The sequence below is a fragment of the Leuresthes tenuis genome, unplaced genomic scaffold (assembly GCF_036924035.1).
Source record: "Leuresthes tenuis unplaced genomic scaffold, fLeuTen1.0.hap1 SCAF_18, whole genome shotgun sequence".
NCBI lineage: Eukaryota > Metazoa > Chordata > Actinopteri > Atheriniformes > Atherinopsidae > Leuresthes > Leuresthes tenuis.
The window spans coordinates 11,483,227-11,499,450 of NW_027325372.1; the positions used below are offsets into that span (position 1 = coordinate 11,483,227).

A 16,224-nucleotide genomic window follows, 5' to 3' on the forward strand; every position below is an offset into this window, starting at 1 on the left:
GATTGACTATTGTGAAATAAAAGAATATTACCAACAAAGCCCATTATTACAGTCTGAGAGTGAGGAAGATGGACTCTCCTGTAATAGATACCTGTAGCAAAGAAATTGCTTTGCCTTTCATCATTGTTTTCAGTTATCTGTTTTTAAGCTGTAAGAAGAAGAGCCATTTGTGGTTTACAAAAGAGATTTTTTCTTATGCGGGGCATTATTACTTTCATATTTGAAACTGAATGTTACTTTGAGACTAAAGATTCACATATCCCTTGTAGCATTTCCTTTTATCATGTTAGAGCTGCTGAGGTTAACGACACTCAAACCAACTTGACAGTGCCATCATTTTCAGTACAAATAAATGGAAGGACTGGATTATTGCTAACCACTCTACAATTAATCAAATGTAACTCTTCACTCTTCCTCTCCTGATGATTTCTTCATGTGACCTCATTGTTCACTTCATTAAACTGAAAGCTGTAAATTCAACCCCTCTTATCCTAAACACACATAACCATACGTGGTTCACAGGCTCAAACACACACACACACACACTCTCGCAAGCACTCCTTATTTATCTGGTGTGGCTAGTGACAGCCTCTCAGTTATTGCTGGATTTACAACTCTAAAATGCCATGCCTGAGTGTGTAAGCGTGTGTTATTTAGGTGGTGTTTGGGTCCAGCTCTGATAGTGTGGAGAGGAAATAGGTAGTGAAAAGAGAGAATGAGATGTAGATAAATAACTATTTCGGAGGATCCCTTCTTTCCTCCAGGCGATGTGTAAGACTGAGAAAGTGGTAGAGAAGCAGACACAGATTCAAAGAGAGTATCAGAGCAAGCAGTACAATACTTAGATTCAGTCCACCTCACTGAAAATGGCAGCACACCACAATCTATCACTGCTTTATTTGAATTTCCACACAAAGCGCTTTTGACCACACACGCATGCATACCCATATGGCACAGCGGAGTGTAGTAGATTGCATCCAAATCATCCCCATCTGAAAGTAATAGAAATTGGTGGCTGGGGGCCATGTCCACTTTGCCCCTTAAAAACCAGACGCCATATCAAAATTGCACTTCAGTTTGTAATCATATAGAGGGGATGGCTCTTAGAGTGTGTTTAATGCTCTAAAATTCTTTTTTTTTCATTTTGTGTCACAGAACAAAAACTATCAGCAGAAACACTCAAGTAATGTCACTTGACAAAAAGTGTACTGAAACAACATTTTCATTTAAAGATATTCTGAAGACTGAACAGTCAGAGCAGGAAATTCCCATTATGAATTGGAATCTATAGATGTTGCTACAACTATGGCTCACAAGTTATCCATGAAAAGAAAATGGATATATTGGTTCCATGAATGTGACACAAAGGTGAGTATTCATGATGGGATACTTTATTAATTCATGAACACATTTTTTATTTTTGTGGTTTAAGATAAACAAATAGTCATCTGTCATTTGTCAATAGAAGCAAACGTTGCATACGGCTGCTGCTGTTGGCAGGGTTCACCTTCTGCACTGCCTGTTGTTGCAGTGAAACTGAAGAATCCTGTGACTGAACATAGCCCGCTGTTTAATAACTAAGGTCTGTAGAGTGTGTGCAGTGTTGTCCATTATGTTGAGCAACTTGTGCAACATTTGTCTATGCACAATCAGTTCCAAGACCTCCAGTAACATCCTCAGCACCCTGTTAAAATGCACCCTTCTTTCAAATATGCAAAATCTATTTACTTTTATCACGAGTGCCTCGTGTATACATGTGTGGATATTGAGACTGCTTCAACACCTTGTCAACACCTTGTTTGATTGTCAAGATCAATCAAACCTTTGCTAAAAAAAAAACTAAAAAAAACATGGAACTGATTCCAGGTTCAGTAAGATAGTTCTTAAAAAAAAAAAACTAAACACAGAAGGGAGATGGGAGCTCTGGTCAAAATAAACAAAGTAAGGAAAATGCCTCAAACCTGCTATGCAGTGGCCTGTTAAATTCGCCCTGCTCCCCTAAACATAGACTCCAAACACTAAACTAATGTCATGACAACTAGAAAAAGGATTCCCATTTTAACAGCTTAGGGCTCTTATACACCACACAGATGTAAAAAGACCCTCCCGCAGGGTCTCCTCATGTTGCCACCATCTGTACATCATGAACATCGTGTTTTCCAAAAAACCCTTAACAATAAGATCTCTCACAAAAACGAAGAAAGACTGCAGAAAGAAACCAATACACTGACTCCTTTTTATAGGCATTTGTGGGTGTGTTCAGCCAGTAAGCAATAAAAAGAGGATTTGTCAATAATTCACTGGTCAAGTGAAACCACATTGATATTAGTGTTTTGGCACAGAGGTGTAGCACACCTATGCAATAGTAAAAACAATGGTAGGTGATGGTTGCATTACAATACAATGATCTATTTGGCAACCCTGATATGAAGTGCCCACTTGAACATTGTGACAAATCAAACGCATTCCATCGAGGTAGAACTCCTTGATGGCAAGACCCCCTTCTATCAGCCAGACGTTGTGCCTCCCTGCCTCCCTAGTCCACATTAAAGTGTACAGTTCCTTGAGAGGCATTAGTGGCGGAAGCATATGAAAGGAAAAAGCTTAGGTATGTGGAGTTAGGGGCAGAAGCAGAGCTGCGAGGATGGGAAGTTAGGATCTGTCTGTCCAGTGGAAGTAGGATGTAGAGGATTTGTTGCAAAGTCTGTTGTCTCATTATTGAGGGAGTTGGGTATAAGTGGACAAAGTGTGAGGAAAATAGTGAAGGAAGTGTCAGATGAGGCAGTAAAATCCAGACAGTGGATTTGGATTCGAAGAAGCAGTAGTAGCTGCACTTAGGGTAAGCAGACTCTTGGAAGAAGCAAGGAAGAAATTCAGGATGTATTTAGGTGGAGGGTGTGGCCCATGTGAGCCTTTTGAAACCAGGTGGCCATTTTAGGTAAGGTGGCCTGTATGGCCTTGTTTTTGCTGGCATTTGTAGTGATTGTCGGACTGTTTAGTTGAATTTGTTTGCTAAATCTGCTAATGTGTCTTGTCCTGCCTCCACCTCTGGCACCCTCTTTACTTTCATTACCCCCTACCCGAAACAGGGTTTGTATCCCATTCCTACTTATCTTTGCCTCTTCTATTTCTACCCCCTACCCGGACCAGGGTTTGCATCCCCACCCGCTATGACTGGTGTGCAGTTGGTAAGAGGCTGGGGTAGTTTTTGGTTGGAAAAAAAATATATAATAATTTGTTGTTGTGGTGTGAGGAGCAGTGATGGCTGGCATTAGGGGAGTGACTCTGGGGCGCCAGTGATCACTGTCTAGCCTCCTGAAGGTGTCGTGGGCCCAACTAGACAAAACAAAGAAAGGAGGTTCCCACCTGATGATCCATATGATCCTGATGATCCATGTTGGTCATCCACTGAGTCTGGTCCAATTTTTATTTTATTTTATTTTGTTTATTTATTTTATCACACATTTCTTGTGTTTACCTTTAAATAAACTTGGACGAGATACTAAACTCTGCAATGATATGCTGTGCTCCTCACTAGTAGGTCACTAAGAATAAACACGTACTCTAAATATATAAGTATATATATTTATATAAAAATATATAAAATAAATAAAAAAAAATATATATATATATAAAATAAATATTTCAAATATAATCTGCCTTTTATTGGATTAAAATGTGCAGTGTAAATGTTTGAAAATCCTTGAATCTTTCAAGCGTTTTCTCTACACAGCGATTGCATGTGTGCGTGTGCTTATGTCTTTAATTATTCATTGTAAATGTTAAACAAGATACCTTTGTAAAAAGGCACCCAATGTTTGTGTTCAGTCACCCAAAGGTGTCTTTTATTCACTTACAACATTCCTGATTCTCATGTGGGATGCCCGACAGCCACAAGCCAACACAGTCAACTTTAAAGAATAGTGAGAGATGTTGTCATCCATACTGGTCATGAGATATCCTCAGCAGATAAAGTACTACAAGCAGCTTTCAAGTCATTGTGCAAAGGATAAAAAAAATGTTGTCAGTGAAACCTCATATCACTGGATGAACATTGCACATATAGGTTTTTTTGCAGGGCACTAGCAAATTTCATTCCTCCCCTCATCCTCTCTTCAATCAGATGACTTCAATCTGTGTCTATCATCAGAATAACTGTAGGTAACACTCCTGATGTCCCAGCCATGTGTGAAACTAATCAGACCTAAAACCTGGTTTGTGAGTGTTTTTATGTGTTTGGTATGTTGGCATGCAATAGCCACTGGCACCTTGTTATAAAGTCAATGATGCTGCCTCTTGTTGTACATTGCCCTTTTTTCACACAGACAGACACACACCCATTTACAGTCTGTCTCTCCATACACAGCCCACAAGCAACATTGCTTGTACACACGCAGCTGGTGATGAACAAATATCCATTGTGTTGAGTGTGTGGGCATTACAGCTTGTGTATTAATGTGTATGTATTTTGCAAAATGGGAATCACTAGATTGTGTCGATGGCAGCCGCCTTCTCACCCTCCAGCACTGAGGCTCTTTATTGGATATCTTGTTAGTCAATTATCTCATTAGTGGATTTCAAGACCATGATCCACTGACTAAAGAAAATAAAAAAAAAAGGTAAATATTCCATCGCCGTGTCTTACGATTTCTAACAAATGCAACTCCTATATTCCACAGTTGAGTGCTCACCACACTAGGGACGATAATACTGTCCTGCTGTTCTACAGCATAGCTGCTACATCTGGAGTGATCCATCACATCTCAAACATGCTTGTATCAGACTTCACAGTAGATGGTGTCATTTCATACAGCCACAAATGACGTTTGACTAAGGTTACTCCGAGTGTCTGCTTTATCCTTATTACTTGTTGATGATTAAAAAAAAAAGGACCTATGGATCACTCTTGAAACCTTTAAAAAGTACATGCAAATATGAAACCAAAAATAATACAGAGACCTCCATCTTCTAATTGTCATCTAATAATAATTTAACAGTAATCTGTTGTTGTTATAAGAAGGATTAATGTTGTAGTGGTAAATGATTATTCTCCATTAATCAGCCATGCTGATACATTAATGATTAATGTATTAGAATAATGTAATGTTAATGGAGGAATGAGTCCTTCCCAAATTTTAAATTTTTTTAATTTACTGCTGATTATCTGATTTTTACTGTTCCACTGAGTTCCCAGCTACAAACAACTTGACCCGTTTGCTGATGCTACTTGTTCTCAGTATGTTTAAGACAAAATCTGGGTGTTTAACTTGTTTTAGTTTACAAGGCTCAAGGTTATATACAAGTCGAACAGATAAAAACAGTCTCAGGTTAGCCTTTAGAGTCAAACTAAAATAGGTATTTCCAAGAAATCTTTACATTTATGCTCATAGTCTCATAAGGCTGTTTCAAATGAAGGTATTTAACTGTAAATGAAATTATGATAGGTCGAAATGATCACCTCAGGATAGTTTAGTAATGACAAACATGAAAGAAATCAGAATACCTGTAAAAGGATTTGCCATGTTCCATTGTGCCATCTGCAATTACCACAATAAGGGGCAAAAATAGAGGAGAAATTTGAAGATTGATTTAAGCTGTTGTGGGCTGTTTGTTTCAGGGTCTAGACAAACTGGATGTGTCATCTTCAATCTTCAAAAACAAACTGACTGCTGTGTTCACAACAGTTGCAGAGTAATGGATATAAATAAATAGGCTTTTGGAAAAATAACAATGATATGTGTGGCCTCATTTGAAGAAGTGCTATCTCTCTGTCGGGAAACCCAGCTTGATCCAGACACTGATGCTTCAACCTGCAATACATTAGCTGTTCTGGAAAAAAATAACAACCAAACAAAAAAAAAACCAACATACAGCAGTATAAGTTAAGTCTGTAATGTGAATTTTAGATTTCTGGGTTTTCTAGGACATGCTGGAATATATTACATCTGCCAGTTGAGTAGGTCTATTTTTTGGGGCAACTGCAAAGAACCAATGAGAAAAGTGAATTACTCATGCAAGACACTCCAGCATTTTTTCTGTTCTTGTCTCTCCACCCTCCCTATCTCTCTTTTTTCTCTTCCCCTCTTCTCTCAAACGCATTTTCATTTTATTTCTGAGCCACAGTTACTCCTCCCACCCCCTCCTGTCTCCTCCCTCACTCCCCATCTGTGATTCTCTAACCTGAATGTTTTACATCTTGTACCTCCCATTTTCCATGCACCCTCTTTTCTGCATCTCTTCTCTTTTATAGTTTCCCCCAATTTTCTTCTTGCATCTCCTTCCTTTCCATTTCTCCCTCTTTCCCACCTACCCCTCTGATTTGTTTGCCTTTTCTCTTGTTTTATTGCCTTGTTTTTCCTCTTTGCGCCCCTTCATTTCTCCAGGGTCCTTTTCTTTCTCCTATGCTATGTTCCTCTATTCTGCTTGTCTCCTCTTCCAACCTCCATACATTTCCAACCTCCTACCTCTCTCTCCTTCTTCTCCTCTTTAGCTCCCCCTCTTCGTGCCACTTTCCACGCTTCTTCTTTCTCCTCTTTTCTATCTCACACGAACACGAACCTCACACACAGCTTATTGATTTTTGAAAACCGCACAGGCGTAGAGCTATAGAAGGACCCAGAAATCTGCAAACAGAGGATTTGTGGCACAGGTGAAGTTGGGTAGATGTGTTTAGACAGTACACAGAGTATGCATGAGCACTCCCAGAGACTTGAGCTTGTGCAGTGAATATTTAGATGATGCCAGAGTGATTAACACTGGGTTTGTGATGGAACAAGACCAAAAGAGGAAGATTGAGAGTTAAGTGTGCCTGTAGATGGCAGAAGAGTGCTTTGAGGGAGCATGAACAGGTTTCAGAAACGCATGTTATTTTCAGGCAACACTTATGTAGACACATTATATATGTATATATCTACATCTAACTGATTAGAATATTCCTCTGCCATGCACAAATTCCCTAAATTGATTATCAGAAAATGCAGAAATCGCTCCCACTACCATTCAGCACACATACAAAAGCTGCAGACCACACTGACGCTGCACTCAGAATGAGGATGAATGATGAGGAAATCAGAAGCACCATTAACGTTGTACTTTTCTAACTGAATGGTGAAACTGACCAATGACAGGAATGCTTTCAATATGACATTTGCATAATCCTCTTGGGGCTGCTTTGTGATGAGACTTATTGTGAGACTCTGACATTTCATGTTTCTCTCAAAAGAAATATTGAATATGATGATTTTTGTGCTTCAGGGAATTCAGTTGTTTTATGCTATCTGATAAAGTGTTTGTTTTTTTGTTGTGAGAGAATATAGTTGCTAATTCAGTTAAGTGTTTGTTTGATACATTGAGAATGCCATTGCACACTTGGTTGTGCTCATGTGAGAGCTTAAAATAGGTGTCAGGGAGTCCAGTAATAGTTGATTATCAGATTAAGATTAACAACCAAAGAAAATACTATGAAAGTCGGCAAATGGGACGAAATGACTAAATCTTCTGTCAAAGGTTCTGTCAAAGTTTGAAATGCACTTTAGCCCTGTCATGTGTCGTCAGTGATGTATGATTATCTTTGTATTTCAAAGAGCAATGTAGCTTCCTTTTAATTCTCGGTAATGTTGTCACACTCAAGAAATTTGAATAAAATGCACCCTTCCTGTGAAAGGCTGCATTGGATTTTCCAAATAACTACACCGGCTGCTAGCTCAGACAGCTCCAGGATCAAGAACTAAACATCACAAGTCTAAACACGACCCATTCGTATCCTTGGGGGGAAACCACATGCCATACAGTAGAGAACGGATGGTCAGATATTGACTGTGATACCATTGCCTCTTCTAAATTGTAAATAATAAATGGATTGGTGTGAAAAATACATAGCCATTGAGCCCATTAATTAACTAAATTCCACTTGGACTGACCCAGTCTGAAAACTCTATCAGATTTCTCTATCAACTACTTGTTGAAGATGTGTTACGTTTGAAAACAGCTTCTTTTTTTCTTTTTTTTTGATGGGATGTGGGTCTTTTTAAGATAGAAACTTCCATTAATCTCTACATGCCTCGAAACTGTTAACTGGAAAACTGGCTGACGCAGCATATTTGAGTGTTATGATGTGAGGCTGTATGAGTTTGTAGCTCCCAGGATATTTGGGAAAATCTGCAATTGTCAACTTCCTTAGTTTTGTTGAGACTTACAGTGATCAGGGTATGCCAAGACTGTTATGTACACTAAGCGGCACTAGATCGTGTGATGGACTTGCGACATGTCCAGGGTGAACCCCTCCTCTTGCCTGATAGCAGATATGTTTTAAAATAAATGTATGTTTATAAGTATATAAGGCTAATGAACATTATGTTGGTTGCAGAAAGCAATATTAATGTTATTGAAATCATTGTTTATGTCTAAACACAGAAGAACATAGGCTTACATGGTAAATAACAAGTGCATTCTTTATAATTTGGCACCAGTTGATGCTATAATTGGGCAGTGCTTTCTGACCAGGTTGTAAGGAATAGCTGCCCATTCAGTCCGCGCTGTCAGGAGCTGGCATTGCCTTTTGGAAGGGTTTGCATACATTTCAACACATCTGATAAGCAAACCTGATTTCATCATTGACAGCCTCAGCATTGTTATGCCCTTACTGCAGATGCACTATCGTGGAAAGATTGACATTCATTCCACTGGCTTCTGCTTGAGCCAGCCTCAAACAGATGAATGCCTCTGTTCCTCTGGTCAGCTGACTTGAAGGTTACACATGTTGGGATAAACCCATTATTCAATTGATCAGGCTTTATTGGTATTGAAAATTAGAACATTAACATAACTTGAATTAAATGTGAATCAATATTTCTTGAATTTATTCCATTTTAATTTAAAGTAAAACATGAATTGTGTGTTTTGTTTTTTTTTAGAATCTGCACAGTGATAGAAATGATTGTGGGCTAATTGGTATTTGTTCAAATTGTACTGCATGTATGGCTTATATTTATTTATGGATTGTATATATTGTTCTTGTTAAATAATGAATAAATGCTAAAATTGCTTCTAAACATATCAAAAGACTCAGGACCTCAATGGTGTCACTTCACTGAAGCAATAGATGAACTCTTGTCTGTTTCTGCCATTTGCCACAAAATCACAAACTCTTCCTTCTTGTATTGATTTCATTGCAGAAGACAAATGAAGCAACGAGTGATGACTAGAGTGTCATTGATGGTTGGTCCATGTGGCTAAAAAGTCAGTACGCAGTTAATCTACAAGAGTCTCCTTGCGTGACTTCAGATGTTATTTAATTTTCTGCGCGATTGTCTTTCTTCTTCTTCTTCGTTTTGCTGTAGTTTTATACAATAACTCTGACAAGCATCCGTTCTTCAGTGCCAGTGGACATCAACGCTTTCTTACCTTTTCGCACAGGTAAAGAAGATTGTCTATATCTTATGTGATTTAATAAACCATCAACCACCCGAACAGCAGTCTACCTTTTAAAAAGTCAATTTTACATGATCATTTCCGACGAAGAGCACGTGAACAGCAGCGGGAGCTTACAGAACGAGGAGTTCATGAAGGCAGCATCTCTGTACCGGCTGGCAGAGGGAAGAGACGCACCAACCTGCTTCACCGGGAGAGAAGAGTGGACCGAGCATTGGGAAGGGTGCGTGCATCCTCTGGTTTGTGACAAGAAAAGGGATTTTTAATATTTCTGACTCCCTGGACCTCCGAAGAGAACTAAAGGACTGTCTCAACGTAACGAGAAAGCTCTGGTTTGCCTTGTTTGGTAAGGATATGAAAAGGAGTGACAGTTGATGTTTATTTGAAAAGAAGTCAGACGAATGAGAGATTGATGAAAATAACGAATTTCCTTTCTTTCAGGGGGTAAAGATGCAAAAATTCCCTCGCAGTTTGTGACAGGTGGAAAGGGGGAGAAGAGGAGGAAAAGAAGGTTTCACCGACGCATGAGTCAAGAGACGAAGGAGGAGAGGAGGATTATCCGGACAGGAAAGAAATACAGAACAGAGATCCCTGTGACCCAGAGATACCAGTGGGAAAAGAGTCGGGAGAAGAGCTAAAGGGATTTTTTTGGATGGGAGTGGAGACGCACACTAAAACGGCACAGAGGGATGAGGAACGGAAAAAGCCAAAGCCTATTTAGAAAGAAGGATTTCATCAGAATGAAGATGGGATGCAGCTGAGGGAGGAGTGGATTTGAGGCTCTTCTTCTTTTTCTATTACTTTTTTTTGCGATGGAACTGAACAGAACAGAGATATAGTGACGACAAGCATCGCTAGCAGAGAGACAACCTGTGCGTCCGTCCCTTCTGCCTCCTCTGCGTCTTTGCTTTCCACTCTGGATGTTGACAAAATTCATTTTTCGGAATTGAAGGATTTATCTAGTCTATGTTAGAAGGAGGAGGCAAGGAAAACGCACGCGTCTCCCCTCTACCCCCCTCCCCCTTCTTTCGTTTTCTCCCCCCTCTCCCTCTCCCTCTCTCTCCCTCCGTTTTCTGGATGTGAAGCAGCATGCGGCCCGGTGAGAGCTTAGAGGGCTCGCGCTCGGCTCGCGGAAGATGTATTGATGCTAATGATATTACTAATAACGGCACGGAACGCTGTCTGGCGCACCTCTCGTCTAGGAGGATGAAGAGGGTGACGACGAAGAGAAGGATGAGAGGGATGAACGTGAGGTTGACGGACGGAGGGATGACGGTGATGCGCTGTTTTCTGTGGAGTCTTGTTATGTGCTCGCTCTCTTGGCGCGCGCAAGGTAAGGAGATGCGACACCCCCCCACCACCAAACACACACACACACACATGCATGAGTGTAATCACGCAGTGACATAAATGTCCTCCCCCACAGACGCACAATCACGGTTTGGGCGAGACTTTTTTTTTCACTGCAGTCATGAGATAGAAGCTCCTTCTTCTTCTGCGTGTGGCGATGTCTGCGTGCGCGTGAGGATGTCTCCGAGGTGTCGGTGCATGTGTGTGAGTGAGAAGGGAGCTTCCTGCGCGTGGATGTGTGTGTTGCGGAGGAAAGCAGAGAAACAGAAATTTCCTTACAGGGATGAAGGCAAAAAAGACTGAGGGGAAGAAGTGGCAACAGCCTCTTTCCCGACTTCCTCATTTTCTCCTCTCTTCAGTTTGCTCTCTGTCTTTCTCTCTTCCTCCCTCCCCATCCTTCTCTTCAATACAGCCATTGAGCTGGTAGCCAATAAATATTCTTGCGGTAGCTCTTGGGCTGTGGCAGCGAACGTGAGTTGCTTATACCAAAGTGTGTGCGGGAGTGTGTTTGCCTGTGATTTTGTGTGGATGTGTGAACGTGAGTTGTTTATAGTGATGAGGCCCAAGCCTTACATAGCATTTTAGTCCTAAATCTCTACCTCGATGCCCATTTATTCTTATTTGTTGTATTTCATTCTAAAGATGTTAAACAATGTTGATATCTTCCACCTTTTCAGTCTCACACACTTTCTGTCCTTGTCCTCCCTTTTTCTCCCCTGCCTCTCCCCTTTATCTTTTACTCCCCCCATCTTTCCTCACTTGAGTGAAATAAAATGCTGAAATGTTCAGTTTTAACATATATTTTCTTTGTGCTCCTTTCCATATTTATTTTCTCTTTCTTATCCAGTTCACAAATTCTACATGACCATGTTCTCACCCCCAACTCGTCACATACTGGCACTTGCTTGGTCAGGAGCCCTTGGGTGTCACACATCAAAGCACTGGATGCCCCTCTAGCGTGATTTTTTTTCAATGTACAGTGTTTAGTGATCTATATCTGTATCTTTCCAAGTGAGAACTTAAGAGGTCAGACAAAGACCATGTTCTGTGGTTGAAGGTGGATTTCCACTCCAGAAACCTGAGTTTGAGTTCTGACTGGATTATAAATGCCCATTCATGCTTAAAAAAAAAAGTGTTAGAATGTTACTCCACATTTTTGCTGAAAGTCACTCTTTGGGTAAAAAACAACAACAAACAAACAAACAAAAAAAGGAATCCTTTTACAATTTAAAACACAAATGCACAATTTTATCCTTAGAAAATGTTGCTTCAATGTTGGATTACAATAGTGATGTGTTCCATGAGTGACATGACTTTCAGACCACCTCAGGCTACAGTCTTACAGCAGACTTTCAGGGTAATGACATGAGTATCCTTTGCCTTAAAAACTGCCACCACATGGTGAAACCAAATGTCCATATGTGATGAATTGGTAGTTAAAGCAGGTTATGAACACACATATTTGAGTAAGAATACATACAACCATGTCAAGACATGCATTGGTCTGTCTGGTGAGGCCTTTGTGAAGTGGAAAACTATACATAGAATTAAGAGAAGAGTATGGAGAAAGTTGATCTAAAAGTAGAAACAAATGAGACTGATAAATAGTTGAGTGAAAGGAGGGTTAAGAAACTGTAGAATAGACAGAGATGGAACACGTTTAGAGCTTCAACAGAACTAGGTTTATGACAGATTTTGTCAGACAACATAGCTTAAGTTTTGGACAGCAGAAAAAGGTGAGACAAAGATGAGAATTGAACAAGAAAGCAAATATAATTGTTGAGGCTATTGAGAACCATTTGTCATTGTAAAGTCTGCATGATCCTCCAGTGTAAGGAAATCGTGTGTAGGCTGACTGAGCCAGAATACTATGGATTTCTAAAGCGATTAAACAAATCGACACTGGGAAGGGCAAACTGAAACACATGACTGAGGATGGTAACAGAATGGAGCTTTGTAGATAAAAAAAAAAACAGCAGGAAACTTGCCTGTTTGTAGCCTGTTTCAAAAGGTTATTTTATTCACTTTGACCAACAGATGGGAGATTGTGATTTGTGGGATGTCCACCAAACATACGCAAGAAAGGTAGGATTTCCTCAGGCAAAAAAGGTCTCATTCTAAACCCTCAGGGGCATAGATTCTGGCACTGATCTCCCTGCGGCTATCAAAGCAGTGAGATATCTCATAGTATCATACTACTTTTTATTGATTTTTATTTAAACATTTCTACACAGTAGTTAAATGCTCATTTTTACCAAACTATCAGGTTAAATAAAACATCAAACGTAGATGTGTAGGCTGGCAGGAAGTAAAAACTTAAAGTATAGAGGCCAAAAAAAAAGAATAGACATCTAAATAAGCATCTACTTGATGCATGCTGACAATTTAGGGACCGAGGTTTTAAAAAGCAGCTGAAAATTAAAACCAGCCAAATGCTTCTCTATTTTGGCTGTGGCTGGTAAATTAGTCTGCTCTACCAGCCATTGGCAGGTAACCAATCATTGTATGGACCTGCAGTGCTATTCTGAAAAGCAATCTGGACGTTGAAGTAATGAACAAGGTGGTAATGGATCCTTATCGGGCTGTAGCCACTTGACAAAAATGTTAATTTCTCAACTTAGTTGAACACATTTGACAAAAATACCCAGTACCATTTAATAAGTAACTGCACCTTTGTCATAATTCTTGGGTTTTAATTAAACAGTGTGTGTTCCTCAAAGTCTTTGTGCTGTGAAACAAAGGGGTCTTTTGAAGAGAGATGATGAAATGTTCCAACATTTTACCCTCCTCACCTTCCTATTTGAAATGTTTGGCTTTTTATGAAAATGTTCCCCTTGATGTTAAATATTGTTATACTTCAGGTGAAGTTTTTCTTCTTTGTAATAGTCTTGAAAAATGCTATACTCTTACTCCTACCCCCCTCTTACTCCTACGCCCCTCTTACTCATCCCCCCCTCTCCCTTCCACTCTCTGTTCAGCTTAACTCTACCTCTCCTCTCTTCTTCTGTCCCCTGCTCCTCTACTTTTTTCTTCTCTGCTCAGCATTTATTTGACGTTCCCCTCTCCCTTCCTCTCATTTCATCTGTCAGATTTGTCCTGTGGCTCCAGAGGCTTAATTTACTCACCAAACATGCCAAATCACACGTGCACATACTCAAAAGAAGAAAAACCCACACACATTTTTCATTTCTTACCACCTCTCAGATCTAAATGGGTTTTGAGCTACATTTAGCTTGTCATACTTGAAACAATAGAAGCGTCCAGCCTCTCAACCTGCACTTTTGCAGCATATTTGTATGTGAACACTTTCTCAACACCATCTTTAAGATATAACTTCATCACAGACTTTTACTGGCTGTGTATGGATCTCAGCGGCACTTAATCAAAGGACCAACACTGATCAATCATGTAGCACTAATTATCAATTAGACAGCCAGGTAATCTACCTCTGCTCATCAGTGGGATGAGGGATTGTCACTCCTGCTGCTGAAGGCTAGTCTGTAGCATGTGCCATTCAATTAACCCAGATGGATAAAAATAGCTAATTTAATTTATATCGACGAGCCTTGGAAATGCAATTCTTTGTTCTTGCAACATGGCTAAATTGAAATTTATCAGTCACCCCCTGGTAGAGTCTAGTAATTTAATGCTAGTCATCAGTGTTAAATTGCACAGGCTGTGAGGGGCAGTGAAATGGCCCTTTAACCTCTTTTCATAACGACCACTGAATATCAGAGATTGATTGGCACGGTTAGCAAGCCTGCTGCTGATTATAAGTCACTGATTGATGTTGTCCATTAATTTGCCACTACCAATCATTTATCTGTGTTGAGTTACTGATCTAACATTTTGGTCATCACTCTCTGTTGTCAGTTATCCATTGATATTCTAGGTAGAGTTGATGCTGTGCATTGTTGGCGAGCTTTGAGGCAACTTTTTGTCTCTCTCCCTCGCACTCATCCATTTGGACTATTAGCACAGTGTGTACTCTCTGAGCCTGGCGAGCACTCTCGCACTGAGCATTAGCACGGCGCAGGCTCTCTAACACACATTTAATCCCATGGCTTACGGCTGGTTTCTCTGGGAGGAAGATGTGTCTGTCGCAGAGTCAGCCTCTTGATCATATAAATACTTTGACTCAAAGAAAGACAGAGAAGAACGAGGGAGAGAGAGTAGGGCAGATGAGACTCAGGAAGTCAAACAGCCATGGTGGTGAGGGGTTGGGGTGGAAATATAACACAAGTCAGTTAATGGTTTGCTTTGATATTGCTAGCCTCTCACATCTGTCACTTGCATTTTTTCCATTTTTTCCATTCTTTTCTTTGTTTTCATTTGTTTTCATTCCTTATTCCTCTGTCTCTCTCCACCCATTTCTCTTAACAACTAGTCATATAACAATCTCACAATGTTTATACAGTTAAGTAAAAATGAGCCTCTCACAACACCTGCCTCTTTAATTCCTATACATATACATATGAAACTGACCATGACATCAAACTCTTACGATAACTGTGTGTAGTGTGTCATTAACCATATACAGTACTGTGCAGAAGTCCTGAGCCACCACTCATTTCTTTATATATTATGAGGAAAATGGGAAATAGATGCAATGATTTATTAAAACATAAAAAGACCATGCAACAAGTAAAAACAGAGCACAAGCTTGAAATTCACTGACCACCTTGATATGACTACTTTTATGCTTCAACAAAGCTGAAAACCCTCTTAAACAAGCCCTAAAGCAGTCTTCAGGAATGGTTCTGCCAGATTTGTTGGTTGCCTTTTGTTCCGTTCTCTGTCAAGATGATCTCAAACTGCTTCCATGATATTAAGGTTCGGGCTCTGGGATGATTCATCCCTCCATGAGATGTGATGTCACTGATTTCCAGTCCAGTTGTTGTGTAATTTGGCATACACTTCTCTCGGAATGGCTTCTTGACAGCCACCTTTCCATGGGGACCATTTCTGATGAGGCTTCAGGGAACCTGCGTCTCTCAGGTCCTGTGTCAGATCTTTGCTATTCCTTCAGTACATAATTTACAGAAACTCCTCATCGGCCATAGATGGTTCCTTTTTTTAGACCTGGCACTTCTTTCCTTCTTTGCTGCTATTTCTTCTTTTTTTTTTAAAGACCCTCTTTAAGACAACACATGCTGACTTTTGGGCTGTTTGTGCTTTTGAAAACACCTTGTCCACTCTGCAAGTACAGAAATGGGAATGAATTATATATCTGGTTCATCCCTTAAGTTAAATGCTTATTTTATGTTCGAATGATTACGGGAGTTTGTATGTGTGTGTTTGTGTGTTAACAAACATAAATCACAGTCTCCTGGCCAGGTACAAGGACTGCACGGAAAATAAGTAAACAAGTTTTCAGACCATCAGAAAGCCTGGATTTCTCTTGCTCAAGAACATTTTAAATGAAGTTAAAGTGAAAGTCTGGCT

General features: G+C 39.9%; 1 protein-coding gene across 1 annotated transcript in view; it reads left to right on the forward strand.

Moving 5' to 3' along the window:
• Positions 1–10,453: 10,453 nt before the first annotated feature.
• Positions 10,454–16,224, forward strand: part of csmd3b (CUB and Sushi multiple domains 3b) — a 335,017-nt gene continuing 329,246 nt past the window's right edge. Inside the window, exon 1 of the mRNA XM_072370697.1 lies at positions 10,454–10,762. Coding sequence (XP_072226798.1) covers positions 10,519–10,762 — 244 coding nt within the window. The 5' untranslated portion in view covers positions 10,454–10,518. The remainder of the gene's footprint in view (positions 10,763–16,224) is intronic.